The sequence below is a fragment of the Lynx canadensis genome, chromosome C1 (assembly GCF_007474595.2).
Source record: "Lynx canadensis isolate LIC74 chromosome C1, mLynCan4.pri.v2, whole genome shotgun sequence".
Taxonomy (NCBI): Eukaryota; Metazoa; Chordata; class Mammalia; order Carnivora; family Felidae; genus Lynx; species Lynx canadensis.
Genome location: NC_044310.1, coordinates 50,585,211 through 50,600,774, shown reverse-complemented (window position 1 = coordinate 50,600,774; position 15,564 = coordinate 50,585,211). Strand labels below are relative to the sequence as shown.

Sequence of the window (15,564 nt, the reverse complement as noted above, 5' to 3'; positions counted from 1 at the left end):
GCAAGATGTTTTACCACTGGGGGGAGAAGGGTGAAAGGTACATGGGACAGTACTATTTTCTCAACATCCTGTATCATTTCACAAGCAGAGCAAAAAAGTACTTTTAGTTTTACAAAAGTAAAGAAAAACTAGGAGGGGCGCATGGATAGCTCAGTCGGTTAAGCATCAGACTTCGGCTCAGGTCGTGATCTCGCGGTTGAGTTTAAACCCTGCATCAGGCTCTCTGCTGTCGGCACAGACCTGCTTCAGATCCTGTAACCCTCCCTCTCTTCCCCTCCCCCACTCATGCTCTTTCAAAAATAAATGAACATTAAAAAAAGAAAACTGGGATTAAAAACCCTGTTAGCCAGTAATAGCAATACAATGCAGCAAAGTAGGATAATGGGGTACCTATGATTAATATCTTCAGTTTTCCCACCTACATGCTCACAACATAACTGAAAATGGACTCCTGTGGTGCTCATTCTAAAAACTGGGGTGGGGCAAGTGCCTTGGCTGGCTCAGTCGGTGGAGCATGTGACGCCTGGTCTTGGGGTTGTAACTTCGAGCCCCACACTGAGTGTAGAGATTACTTAAAATAAAATCTTAAATAAATAAAAATAAAAAATGGAGGACAACCAGCCTTACTTTAGATCTATTGGCCATAAAGAAGGATTTCCCATCTACTGAGGTGTATCATGTTGGGCACAAATATCACCTTGCAGAATCTTACAAGACACCCACGAGGAAAGAATGAACCCAGGTACAGATGAAAGAACTGAACTCAAGAAGCATTAATAACTTGCCTGGGGTCACACAGTAAAATTAGAACTCCAAGCCAGGTGTACTGAGGCCAGGGCATTTGAAATAGCAATCAGTTTGCAGAAAGGCCCATGAAGGCCAGAGTCAGAAGGACTGAACTGAGAAAATAAGTGTATTTTTTTTTTTTAACGTTTATTTATTTTTGAGACAGAGACAGAGCATGAACGGGGAGGGGCAGAGAGAGAGGGAGACACAGAATCGGAAGCAGGCTCCAGGCTCTGAGCCATCAGCCCAGAGCCCAACGCGGGGCTCGAACTCACGGACCGTGAGATCGTGACCTGAGCTGAAGTCGGACGCTTAACCGACTAAGCCACCCAGGCACCCCAAGAAGTGTATTTCAAAAGCTGGACTTTTTTTTTTTTTTGTAAACTGAATATACTAAATAAGCCCTTGACACAAAAGCCATAAAATGATTACATCATTCTCTTAATTTCTTCAGTTATCAATACATTACAAATCATTTTTTTTATTCTAGACTAACAATTGACAATACATTTGACCTCTCCCTTGGATGGGTTTATGTAATAAAACGTAAAATTTAACTATATTAATGACAAAATAGATTAGAAAGTGTAAAATAGAAAACATAAGCAAATGAAGCATAATCAAAGGAAAAACATTTAATATAAAGATTCAAGATTGACATCATGACATTAAAATTGAATATCCTTCTCAAGATAAAAGTTCAACTTTTCCATCTTTTTTCTACTTAACTTCTCCTGTCATCTTTTTTCCAGTGCTTTTCTATTACTTTTACCCCACCTCTTCCTATCTGGTTACAGATTCCATCCCTCTCCCCGGTAGTTTAGAAAAGTCTACTCCTATGCAAGCTACAATGATTAACACCATTTTAAAACACCCTTTAACTATGCCAACAAAGTAACCTTCCCTTCCCCTACTCCCCAAATACACTGTTTGAGGTCCATCCTCCTGGGTACAAATGTGGCATTTTATTTTCAACCTTTCCTTATTGATTTTTGCTGTGGGAGGAAGGTAATATATATTGTGTACATGTATTTATAGTCATCCTAGAATGCTAAGGTAGATCCTCCAGTAATTCCTGCAACGAGGGTATGCAAGAAATAAACTTTGTGAATTCTTCAGTATCAAAAAATGTCTTTGTTTTACCTTCAAAACTGAATGCCAATTTGGCCGGGTATAGGATTTTAGGTGTAAAGCCTTTTGCTTGCAGAACTTTTATGATATTGCTCCATTTACTTCTAGCATCTAGAGTATCCAATGATAAGTCTGCTGTCAATCTGATTCTTGTTCCTCTATAGGTTATCTCTCTTCTCTTTCTGGAAGCCTTTATGATCTTTTCTTTATCATTGGAATTCCCAAATTTCACCAAGATGTGTCTAGGAGTGAGTCTCTTCTCATCAATCTTACTAGGTATTCGGTAAGCACTAACAATCTCAAGACTTGAATCCTTTAGCTCTGGAAAGTTTTCTTCAATGAGTTCCTTCATTATTTCCTCTGCTCCATTTTCTTTATTATCTTTTTCTGGAATTCCTATCAAGCGGATATTGGAGCTTCTGGATCTATCTTCTATGTCTCTTGACCTTTCTCTATTTATTATCTGTTTGGCCATTTGCATTGTATCCTTAGAGAATTCTTCAATATGATCTTCTAGATTGTCCATTCTCTCTTCAAGTATGTCTATTCTGCTATTGAGAACATCTATTGAGTTTTTTATTTCCAAGACTTCTGGAAGGTAACTTTTAATATTTGCAACCTCCTCCTGGATCTCTCTGAAGTTGTTAATTATACTTCTTCTAAAGTTTTCTTCTGTCTCTTGTATTAAGTCTGTTTCTTTAGATGTTTGCTCACCTGTTTGTAGAGTTTTCTGTCTCTCTTTCTCCGTTTTCCTTGAAAATCTGGAGATTCCTGATGGAGTACTTGATTTTGTACATAAATGCCTTTTCTGCTCATCAGAACTTCTCTCCAGTGATTTTGAGGGAGAGGCAAAACACCAAGTTGGACAAACTGTCCCAACTCCCTGGTTTCTAGGTGTAGCTGTTTCTTCTTTATTCTGGGTTTTTTGTAACATCCGGTGTTTCACTAGTTTTTCCTTCTCAAAGTTGGGAGCCAAATAATTATAGGCAATTTCTTTAGGTCCATATGAGGCCTCTTTTCTCTCAACTGGGGAGGCAGGCTTTACATTTTCTACTTCAGAGTCCTCTCCTTCCTCCCACGATAGGACTACTTCCATTTCCCACTCTGAACCTTCTTCCTCCTCTGGCTCAGAATCTTCTACCTCTTTAATTAAAACAATTTCCAAGCCATTACTGGTTTTTTCCTCAACTCCACATTTTGTATTTACCAAAGAATGACACTGAAAGGTTGAATCCTGTTTCTCACATAATACTGAAGCCTCCTCTTCTTCTTCCTCCTGCAGCCCTGAAGCCTCTTCTTCCTCATCCAGCTCTGAGGTCTCTCCTCCCTCCCCTTCCAGCTCTGAGGCCTCTTCCTCCTCTTCTGTCTCCCACTCTGAAGATTCTTCCTCCTGGGTCTCTAAGTTCTTCACCTCCTGTGGCTCAGCAACCTTAACCTCTTTAACAAATAGAAAGCTCAAGCCATCACCAACTTCCCCCCCAGCTCCATGCTTTGAATCTAGTAGCGTTTTTCCCTGAAAGAAAAAAAATTGAACGAATAAATAAGTAGTATCATGTGCCTTTTAATGGAATTAATGCTTTCACTGTTTAAATTTAATTTTGACTGCCATTTTAACAATTATCAAATAAATAGCTGGAAAATTATTTAGGTAATACTTTTTCTTGAATGCCTAAGTCCCCAAACAAGTCAAGCTTACTCTATGATTATCCCATCACACCTGCAATCTGTATAGCACTTGCAACAAATTTCCATCAGGTCATGTTTACTATGTTCCTTCTATATTCCCAACACTTAAGTGTTTTGTGCCTGACTGACTCTCAAGAACAACTTGTATTTGTGAATGTCTGAGTATATGCAGGACAGTATGGTAATGAGACTCTGTGATCTAATTTCAGGAATATTATCAACCCGCACCCCCCACTCACATTTACTTTTCTCCCAGAGGAAACAAAAGTAAATTTAATATTTCTTTCAACATTTATTTATTTTTGGGACAGAGAGAGACAGAGCATGAACGGGGGAGGGGCAGAGAGAGAGGGAGACACAGAATCGGAAGCAGGCTCCAGGCTCTGAGCCATCAGCCCAGAGTCTGACGCGGGGCTCAAACTCACGGACCGCGAGATCGTGACCTGGCTGAAGTCGGACGCTTAACCGACTGCGCCACCCAGGCGCCCCAATTTAATATTTCTTAAAGATCCCACTTTCAAGTTCCAGCCACATTGTTCAAAAAGAAAGCATGCTTTGGTTAAGAGTACAAGCTCCTAAATCCAGCTGTCACATTTGCTACTGGTGCCTCAACTTGCCCTCTAGAACAGCATCTAATGTAATGCACTACTTCAGATTATTGTGGAGGGTTAAATAGGACAGCCTAGGTACTCAACTTAAGACAATGTCTCCAATATAAAAGTTAACTCTTAACATTTCTTGAAACCCTGTACTTGCCTCTGAATATTCCGTTTAATGCTCCTTGTTACAGAAGGCTCTTCTTCCCTATTTGGGGCTGGTTGATAGATATTTGTCCTTCAACCTTCCCAGACTGTTTAGAACAGGTTAGTTGCCTCATCTGTGCAAATCTCCAGGGAATAATCTCTAGGATTAAATGCTGATTCTCAAATAAAGAATTTGTTGATCCAAGTGTATTTCCTAATTCTAGACTGTCATTTTGCAAAGATGTTATACTAGAAAATGTTGAGAGGGCAGGGAAATTAGGTACTCTTTTGAGAACCCAGCAAAAATACTGGCTTAAGCTACAGACCTCTGAAGATACAAATAAATAGAAAGATATTCTGTGCTCATGGATTGGGAGAATTGGTATTGTTAAATGTTTATACTACCCAAGGCAATTAGCATATTCAATGTGATCTCTATCAAAATTCCAGTGGCATTTTTCATAGAACAATTCTAAAACTAGTATGGAACCATAAAGGACCCAGTACCCAAAGCAATCTTAAAAAGAAACAAAGCAGGAGGCATCACGCCTTGGTTTCAAACTATATTACAAAGCTATAGTAATCAAAACAGTATGGTATATGGTATTGTCATAAAAACAGACTCATAGATCAATGTAAACAGAGAGCCTAGAAATAAACTCACACATATATGGTCAACTAATTTATGGACAAAATGACCCAAGAACATGCAATGAGGATAGTCTCTTCAATAAGTGGTGCCAGGAAAAATGGAGTCACATGCAAAAGAATGAAACTAGATTACTATGTTATACCATACACAAAAATAAGAAATACACATCCAAGATGAAAGAGAGAGGGAGAGGGAGAAAGAAAGGGAATCTCTACAGTATACTACAGGCATTACCTTTCAAGATTGGGATTATGAAAAATATTCAGAAAATACAGTGTTTTCAATGAAACCAATAAACATGGGAATATACTCTAATACAATGTAAGAAACAAAAACCTTTATACATGAAATGGATAACTGCTAAATATTAATATTAATGAACACTCTGATAGGCTTTAGTAAAATAGATTTGCATTTCGCTGAATGTTAATAAAGAGGACTTAGCAGGACTACTTTACACATTGAAATTTCAACCTAAGTATACCTGATACTTTTTTTCATAATCCTATTGCTTGAGGGCTTTTAACTGAACTTATTTATTTCTATTCTTCCTCCTACTGTTTTAAAAGCCACTATTCTAGTGTTTATCCTTAAATACATAACATATAAATTCATTTTCTTTCAATGTCTATAATAAATATGTACAATCTCTTCTCAGAGCAACTCAAATCTTTTTAACCTATTCCAAGCTTTCAATGCCACCCATTAAAAGAAAAAGAGCCTTTAAGTCATTACTTTTAATGTCATGCTTTTACTTTTAAGGATTTTTTTTAAGGAATTCTTTCTTTTTAAGTATTTATGAGAAAGAGAGACAGAGCGTGATCTGGAAAGGGGCAGAGAAAAGAGGGAGACACAGAATCCAAAGCAGACTCCAGGCCCCAAGCTGTCAGCTCAGAGCCCAACACAGGGCTGGAACTCACCAACCGTGAAATCATAACCTGAGCTGAGGTTGGACGCTTAACCGACTGAGCCACCCAGGCGCCCCTTTAAGAAAATATTTCTTAAAAATTGGTTTAAACTTCAGAATAACTTTACCAACTATTCTACTTCGTACATAAACTCCAAAGATCTATATATACTTACCACTTTTTCTCGAATCCCGTATCTTCTTCCTCCTTTCTTTATTTTTTCACTTTGTGGGAGTATATCCTTCAGTAATTCTTTCATAAACGGTTTTTGGCTAGTAAAATTGCTGAGGCTTTGAATATCTGAAAAGGTCCTTACTTCACCATCACACTTAAATGCTAATTTAACTTGACATAGAACTTGAGGTTCAAAATCATTTTCCCTCAGAATGTTGAAGACATTACTCCATTGCTTACTGATGTCCAGTGTTGCCGATGAAAAGTCTGCTGCCAACCTAAGTACTGCTCCTTCATCTTCTCTGGAGGTTTTTAGAATCTTCACTTTATTATTGTTTAAATTCTGAGGAATTTTTTCCTCTCTTTTTGCTTTGACCACTCCACCCTCTCCAATCTCTATGTTCTCTCCTGTTACTTCCATATGGATCCTACTATCTCCCCAAGTGTTATCTATATTGCTTATGGCTTCTTCCATACTTTCCATGACTTTGTAATTTTGTGACTCCTCATAGGACAATTCCTTACCTTGGTTAGTACTGTACTCTTCAGCTTTGTCTAATCTGCTACTTGGCTCATTTATTTCTTTTCTTTTAAAAGTCAAATTTTCAATATCCTCAACTATTTTAGAGTTTGCTCCTTCTATGTTTTCTACCAATCCTTTATTTTGTGTGGCTAAATCTTTTATTTGTTGGCACTCCTTTTTGGTACTGGAGTTCTTTGGATTTTTCACTTCAGGTATTTTACTTTCTACTCCTAAAATTTCCTTTAGGTCATTTTTAAGAGAGTCTCTTATCTCTTCAACCATTAAATCCAGATTTTCCATCAAGCCTTTAAACTTCATCAGCACAACTGCTGACATGTCTTTGCATTTTAAATCTAATACCTGAGCCATTTCCTGGTCAGTTTCTATCAACTGAATTCTTTCCCTATGAGTGATATTTTCCTGCTTCCTTGCAAGTCTATCAATTTCTGACTGTATAAGGGACATTGTGGACACGTTTTTATTTTCCTGAAGAGTAATTTTTGTTCTTGAAGGTCTGCTAGACTCCCCCAAACTCAAATATCTTTAAAAAAATTATCTGAAATACAAAAAAAAAAAAAGTAACTTGTTTACTTAACAATTATTTTAAGAAGCACAACGACCAAGAATATAAACGTGGTTATTAAGTAAACTGAGTACTCCACAATTTAATATAAAGGGTAAACCATAGGTTACATAGGGTAACACATGGGTATAGCACATAAACAACAAAAAAAAAAATCAGAATTCAAAATTCATACAATATGATTAATACCCCATTCAAGTAAAGATTTGAATGCCATAAATCAACCAATAATGATGGAAATTGGCCAGTTTCCCATACTATTAACTTTGCTGCCTATGTTCGCTGTCAGGATCAAACAGATTACAGGAAAATAAACATTATTAAAACAGAGTGCACCAGGGGCACCTGGGTGGCTCAGCAGGTTGAGCATCCCAACTTTGGCCCAGGCCATGATCTCACAGTTCATGAGTTCGAGCCCCAACATCAGACTTGCTGTTGTCAGTGCAGAGCCCACTGGGGACCCTAGATCCCCACCCCTCTCCCTGCCCCTCCCCTGCACTCTCAAAAATAATCATTTTTTAAAAAGAGTGCACCATACCAAATTTTTAACGCTTAAGGTGACTTGGATGGAATCATAACGGAAAAACAGAAGGCCCTTTTTTGATTGCAGAGAAAGTTAACATTAAGAATTTTTCTTAAAATCAGCTCAAGTCAATTAAGAGTATTACTTTCCAGAATGCAAATATTAATACCTGAGGGGAACAGAATAACTAAAATCCATGCCTACTCCCACGTCACAGAGGCCCTGGACCTTTGCTTGAGGAGACTCAATTAGGCTGTTCATTTATGTTTTTAATCATTCAACCCTGCTGCCCTGACCCTGCATGGTGGAAAGGGAGAAACCACTCCCATCCCTTCATCCCTTAATTAACAGGGATGAGAAATGGCTATGCACAATAGACACACTTTGGACAACAGCTGGGATGCCTGTTCCTTAATCTTTTCCTCTGCAAAGCCTAGTAGGTATTCGTTTGAGTGGACTACTGTTACACTAAAAATTGTACTACATGCTGATTCATCACTGCTGTCAAGACCCAAACTGCTTGAACTTACAGGTATGAAAAGAAAATTAGACCCCCTTCAAGAGGATTCAGCAACTTCATGGAAGGGGACTAAGGTAAATAAACAAAACTAGTAGCTATTATTGAAGCATATGAACAGAAGAGAAAGGGGAAATAGGACTCATGAGTGTTGACCATACCTTTGAGGAACAGAACCAGAAAACCTTCCAAGCATCTAATGGAAGGAGGATACAAACCACATATAGTAATAGAAAACTTCTCTGGACTGGAGTCATGTGATTGAAAAAAACAAAAATCATGAGATCTGGGGCAAGGTTAATAAAAGATGCATATCCATCTATATATAATCCTGGTAAAACTTCTGAATGCAGACATGAGCCATCCAAGTTCCCAGACATTCAATCACATTTATTGAGCAGACTATCTGCTATGGATAGCAAAGGAAAAAGATGTTGAGTAAAAATGGACATGGAACCTCCCCCACAAGGGGGTGAACATCTAGGGAGAAATAAATATCAAATAGCAACTGTGCCAACTTACAAAGTAAGGGTCGAGGGTCATGAGTGTCCATACCAGGTGTCAGCTGACATATTCAGGGAGATCCAGGAAGGCTTCCCTGCAAAAGTAGCTCACACTGAATCTGAGAAGTGAGCAGCAGCTACATGGCAAAGAATGGAAGAAAGTACATTCCAGAAGCAAGGCTGGAGCAAGCATCTGCTGAAGGGGAACATATAGCAGGGAAGGGGCATAGAGAGAGGGAGAAAGAGGATCCAAACAGAGCTCCACGCTGACAGCTGAAATCCTGATGCAGGGCGTGAACTCGGGAACTGCAAGATCATGACCTAAGCGAAGTAGGACACTCAACCACCTGAGCCACTGAGGCACCCCAAGGAAAAAAAAAACAAAACAGGTTTTAAAGGAAGAGCAAATTTCGTTTAACATATCAAGCTTGAGGTGCTCTTGAAACAGAGAATGAGATAAGTGGTTCTAGAACCTAACCTACCCTAGTTTCTGCTCTGCAAGATACACTTTTGCGAATCATCTGCCCATAGGCAGTTAATTCCATAGCTAACAAACAATCCAGAAAGGAAAAAAAACAAAAAGAACAAAACTCAAATTAGCCTGAGACAAGATGAGATGACAAGCCACATACTGGGGAAAAATATTTGCAAAAGAGATTTCTGATAAAGGATTGCTATTCAAAACAGACAAAGGACTCTTAAATCTCAGTAAAAGTAAAATGAACCGGATTAAAAAAATGGACAAAAGACCCAAAGAGACACCTCACCAGGGAAGATACACAGATAGCAAGTCAGCATATGGAAAGATGTCATCACGTAAATGCAAATTAAAATGAGATACCACTACATGTCTATTAGAAGGGCCAAATCCAAAATAACTAACATCAGGTGCTGGTAAGAATGTGGAGTAACAGCAACACTCATTTCACTGCTTATGGAAATGAAACAATGACACAGCTACTTTGGAAGACAGTTTGGCAGGTGCTTCAAAACGGAACATATTTTTACCATCGTGTTCCCTGGTATTTACACAAAGGAGTGGAAAATTTATATCCATACAAAAACCTGCATACTGAGGTTTAGAGCGGCTTTATTCAGAACTGCCAAAACTGAGAAGCAACCAAGGTATTTTTCGGTAGTTGGATAAACTGGGGTATATCCAAACAATGCAGTATTATTCAGGGCCAAAAAGGGATGCGTTACTAAGACATTTAGACAACATGGAGGAATCTAAATTGCAAATTTACCAAGTCAAAGAAGCCAACCTGAAAAGGCTACGTACTATAGGATTCCAGTTACATGACATTCTATAAAAGGCAAAAGTATAGAGACAGAAAAAACATCAGTTGTTCTCAGGGATTGAGGGGAGAAAGATGAATAGGCAGAGCACAGATGATTTTTAGCAGTGAAACTATTCTGTATGATAGTGGCGGACACAGGCCATGTACTTGTCAAAACTCACAGAAACTCATAGAAAATTCACTCACCAAGAGTGAACCCTAATGCAAACTACGGACGGATAATGATACATGAATGTAAATTCACTGGCTGTAACAAATGTACCACTTGGTGTGGGATGATGAGGCAGGGGCCATGCAGGTGTGAACCTAAAACTGTTCCAAAAATTAAGTTTATTAGTTAAAAAAAAAAAAAAAAAAAACAGCATGAAACATCTTGCCCACAATGATGAAGCTTAAAAAAAAAATAACTTTGAGGACTACTACAAAAGGGCTGTGACAATCATAGGGGGCGGCGCCTGGGTGGCTCAGTGGGTTAGGGGTCTGATTTCAGCTCAGGTCATGATCTCACGGTTTTTGAGTTCGAACCCCACATCAGGCTGTACTGACAGCTAAGCGCCTGGAGACTACTTCGGATTCTGTGTCTCCCTCTCTCTCTCAAAAATAAACACTAAGGGGCGCCTGGGTGGCTCAGTCGGTTAAGCGGCTGACTTCGGCTCAGGTCATGATCTCACGGTCCGTGGGTTCAAGCCCTGCGTCGGGCTCTGTGCTGACAGCTCAGAGCCTGGAGCCTGTTTCAGATTCTGTGTCTCCCTCTCTCTGACCCTCCCCCGTTCATGCTCTGTCTCTCTCTGTCTCAAAAATAAATGTTAAAAAAAAAAATTTTTTTTTAATTAATAAACACTAAAAAAAAAAAAAAAAATCATAGGAGCAGCTGATCTATCATTAACATCAGGGCAAAAAGATACATACTTAAAATCCTACAGTTCAAAAATTTCCCTTACACAAAATCTGAAGAAAAATTATGATAAAATTAAAATTTCTGTGTATGGAATTCAAATACTAAAGGATACAGATATTTAAATTCCAAAATAACTCGGTCAAAAACTGAAGGAAATTTAAAAATACTGAATGTCAGTAATAACTACTTATAGTAGGCAGCTCAGGTCATGATCTTGCAGTCCGTGAGTTCAAGCCACGCGTCGGGCTCTGTGCTGACAGCTCAGAGCCTGGAGCCTGTTTCAGGTTTTGTGTCTCCCTCTCTCTGACCCTCCCCCGTTCATGCTCTCTCTCGGTCTCAAAAATAAATAAACGTTAAAAAAGATTTTTTTTTTTTTTAAATAATCGGTGGCGAATGGCTGGCCCAGTTGGTAGAGCAGGAGACTCTTTTGAGTTCTAGCCCCACATTGGGGGTAGAAATTATTTAAGTAAATAAACTTAAAACAAAGAAACAACAAAAAAAAATTTTTAAATAATCAAATATTGATCCACAAAGTAAAAACCAAACACAAACCCTTCATCACATCAGTATTCTCAAGAAAAAAAAATCAACAAAATATTCAATATTTTAAAAGGATCCATATCCAGAAGTTTCCACTGAATATACAGAACAATTCTAATTAAATAGTTCTGAACTGCAAGGAAGCCTAAAACAGGTAAGTAATTCACAGAAAAGGAAGTAACAATTCTAAACCGCCACAAAAGATCATTAATGTTTCTTATATTAAAATTTTATATAAAATAAGCTAAAATAAACAAAAAGAGGGAATACAAAGAAATACCAAATATTTGAAAAGGTGCCCAACCCCAGAAGCTGGAGAGATAATAATAAAAAGAAGTGATCTCTTTTATCTATCTGGAGTGGGAATAGTTACAACTTTTCAGGAAATTGGAAAACCTATTAAAAATCAGATAGAATACACATAACTCTCGCCTTGAGAACCTAGGCCAGGAATACAACTACCTGTACTTAAGAATACAAAGACAAAAGGTTTAGCACTGAACCTTTTGTGACAAAAGCCCAGAAAGCAATGCCTTTTAGTAAGAGGATTGAACCAAGGAAGGTCTACCACAAAATGGAATTATAAGCAGCTCTTACAGAGTATATTTAGAGACCTAACACACCAGTTGGAATGTCCCTGATACGTTAAAAAAAAAAACCAAACTGCAGAAAACACATAGAGTACAATTTCATTTTTGTAAATACACACAAAACCACAGAAATGAGAATGAACAGTAAATGTGAAAATATGGTCAATTTTATGAATCAGGAAAATGCAAAACACAACAGATTCTAGTGTTTTAAAAAATGGATTTTAGCCAGTGCTGGGGCAAATATCCGCCCACTTCACCTTGAAAGGAGAACTGGGAATTATCAGAACCTTTTGGGTAATTAAAATGGGAAAAGTATAATGCCATTTAGAGAAAGTTCTAGTCAGTCTTTTCCTTTATTCTTCTGCCCTGCACTCAGAAAAAAAACCCAGACACTTGTACGACGTAGTGAAGAAATGGTAAACCAAACTCTGGGTGGCCACAGAGAATGGCGTGGGGAGTATTAACTGTTCTTTTTCTAGCTAAAAGGAAATCCATAGTATAGCAGCAAATTCAGAAAATTAAAAAAAAAAAAGAAAGAAAGAAACCACTAAGAACCAGCAGCCCATTTTGAAAATTCACTATAGGAAATGCAAGTTAATAAACATACAAAAAGAAGGCAGCTAAGGCCAAGGAAGTGCAAACCAAAACAAGCTGGTCCATCCAGGAGATTAAGGGAAACTGTATTCATCCTCCCCCCACCCATTGCCTTGGGGTGTGAATTGCTAAAGATTTCTCGACCTTCCTAACAGGTTCCAGTTTCCATAGCGAGCCCTCGAGTGGGATCTTCAAGTTCCTTAAAACATAAATCCAAACTCACAGCTGCACTGATTATAAGCCTCCAAAGTTCTCCTACACTAAACCCCTCTTCAGGACAGTCCAACCTGACCTGAAACCTGGCAAGTCTGCTCCAGTCTCAGTGTTTGCAGATCCTGATTTCCACCCTGATTAGGGATTCTGAACCCAGGGCGGATAGAATTTCAGGATGTCTAGGATCTTGGGTAGGAAAGAGAACACATATTTACCCTCGTTATCACTGACAGGAATTTAGTTATCAAAATAACAAATGCGAGATGCAGAATATGTGACCTTTTTTTAAATGTTGATTTATTCTTGAGTGAGAGAGACAGAGTGCGAGTGGGGGAGGGGCAGAGAAAGAGAGAGACACACAAAATCCAAACCAGGCTCCAGGCTTTGAGCTGTCAGCACAGAGCCCATGCAGGACTGGCACTCACAAACCCAGAGATCATGACCTGAGCCGAAGTCGGACCTTCAAGCGACTGAGCCACCCAGGTGCGCAGAGAACATGTGATCTTCTTAACCTATTTAACAAAATCAAGTGGCAGGTCTAAAGTACTTTTTAATCCGACATAATGAGTGTAAAACTGTTTCACGAGACACCTTCAACACAGGAAAATACCTGCGATCGCTAGCAGTGACAAAATCTCAGATTCTGCTCCTCACGGCAGACAACCACAGCCCCAGGCGAAGGATCCCCCGCCTACCCCATCTGCTGCCAAGATTCACAGCTCATTGGTCCAAAGGTCAACTGCCCAATTCACTCTCAACTAGCACAGGCACTCTTGCCCTCCACTTCCGCAGCTACCCAGCTGCTCAACCGCCAAGTCTCAGCTGCTTACCCAGTGAAGGCCGTTCACCTGGAAGAAAAGTTCTCTGCAGAACAGGGCTTGGTCTTCCGCACAGCTGTCTCCGTGCCTAGGGTTCAAACAAAGTCCACCATACGGAATTTAAGTTTAAGGTTTAATATGTAGAGAAGCACCCCATTTTGTACGTATAGGGGAAAAAAGGCTCTTCTCTAGCTGTGTTTGCTTAGATTTATAGGATCACAGAAGTATGCAAAGATACAAAGTCATTAATGTCCGAGAGAGGACCTGAGGACAGGACAGAAGGGAAGGGAAAGATCCAGGGCCACAACTGAGGAGGTAACCAGAGGCACAGGGAAAGAGGGTGGTTGTTTCTTTGTGCTAGTTGGGGTCGATTTTCTAAGACATTTTGGCAGTAAACATATATTCCTTTTGCCGTTTGAGAAAGAATTCAGTCATTTCTCCCAATCAAGGAAAGGCCGAAACCGTCATCGTCTCTAAATCCATTTCCTGGGGCGCCTGGGTGGCTCAGTCGGTTAAGCGTCCGACTTCGGCTCAGGTCATGATCTCGCGGTTTCTGAGTTCGAGCCCGGTGTCGGGCTCCGTGCTGCCAGCTCAGACCCTGGAGCCTGTTTCAGATTCCGTGTCTCCCCCTCTCTCTGCACCTCCCCTGCTCATGCTGTCTCTCAATAATAAATAAATGTTAAAAAAAATTTTTTTAAATAAATAAATCTATTTCCTTTACTTCTACAGTTTATGGGGAATACTGTGAAGAAATGGGTTGGAGATTTAAGGTCAAAGCCTCGCATCTAGGAAATGAGGACACATGGGACATCCAGGTCCGCCTGGTCTCAAAGCTCTCACTCATTCCATTGCTCCCCCAAAACTACCAAGTAAATTTGCACCTCCCCCACCATTCTTTTGAAGGCAGTACTTAAAATACTGCCTAGCGTCCTTGACTGTATTTTCTCCTCCTGGCACTGCTATTTCTACGTTTTGTTAAAAAAGTTTATTATTGGGGCGCCTGGGTGGCGCAGTCGGTTGAGCGTCCGACTTCAGCCAGGTCGCGATCTCGCGGTCCGTGAGTTCGAGCCCCGCGTCGGGCTCTGGGCTGATGGCTCAGAGCCTGGAGCCTGTTTCCGATTCTGTGTCTCCCTCTCTCTCTGCCCCTCCCCCGTTCGTGCTCTGTCTCTCTCTGTCCCAAAAATAAATAAACGTTGAAAAAAAAAGTTAAAACAAAAAAAAGTTTATTATTATCATTTTTAGCAATCTCTACGCCCAAAGGAGGCGCGAACTCAAGGCCCCCGAGATCGAGAGTCGCATACTCTTTTCACTGAGCAGGCCAGGGCCCCTGGCACGGCTTTTCAATGTCCCTACTTTTGGGGGTAAAGGACTCTCGGGAAGGTGCCTCTCTCACAGGCCGGTGCGGCGCAAAGCAGGTAGCAAAGCGAGAGGGTCCCAGGAGGGGCCCTGGTCCCCACATCTGTCAGCCTTACCTGGAGAAGGGATCCAGCCTGAGGGCGCACACGCGTGCCAGAGAAGGAGGCAGGACGAACTCAGCACTTTTTGCCAGCTCCTCCCCTCCCCGTGCGGAGTTTGCAAGTCCCTAGGCCCAATCCCCTCGCAACCTGCACTGCCTCGCCCCCTCCCCTGGACACCTCCTCCAGTCCTGAAGCGCCTGCTGACTTCCCATTGCTGGCCGCCATCTGAGCTCCAGCCCCCAGCTCCGCGAGGAAGGTGCCCCACCCCACCCCCACTGACGCCCTCCGCACGCAACCTCCCACCCCGCCCCACCCCCACCCAGTCTCCACCTCCTCCAAACCCGCCGCGACTCCAGGTTTGCATCTCAATAAAGTCGGCGCTAATTGCCCAGTTTACTCAGGCTGTAACCCCAGGGGTCAT

The 15,564-nt window shown here is 40.5% G+C and overlaps 1 protein-coding gene across 1 annotated transcript; it reads right to left on the bottom strand.

Annotated features, from left to right (window-relative positions):
• Positions 1-1,451: 1,451 nt before the first annotated feature.
• L1TD1 (LINE1 type transposase domain containing 1) lies at positions 1,452-7,153 on the bottom strand. The gene is made up of 2 exons (XM_032594310.1): positions 6,082-7,153; positions 1,452-3,430 (listed from the first exon to the last, which is right to left on the bottom strand). The coding sequence occupies exons 1-2, from the start codon at positions 7,066-7,068 to the stop codon at positions 1,838-1,840; spliced, it is 2,580 nt and encodes an 859-aa protein (XP_032450201.1). The 5' UTR covers positions 7,069-7,153; the 3' UTR covers positions 1,452-1,837.
• Positions 7,154-15,564: the final 8,411 nt, after the last annotated feature.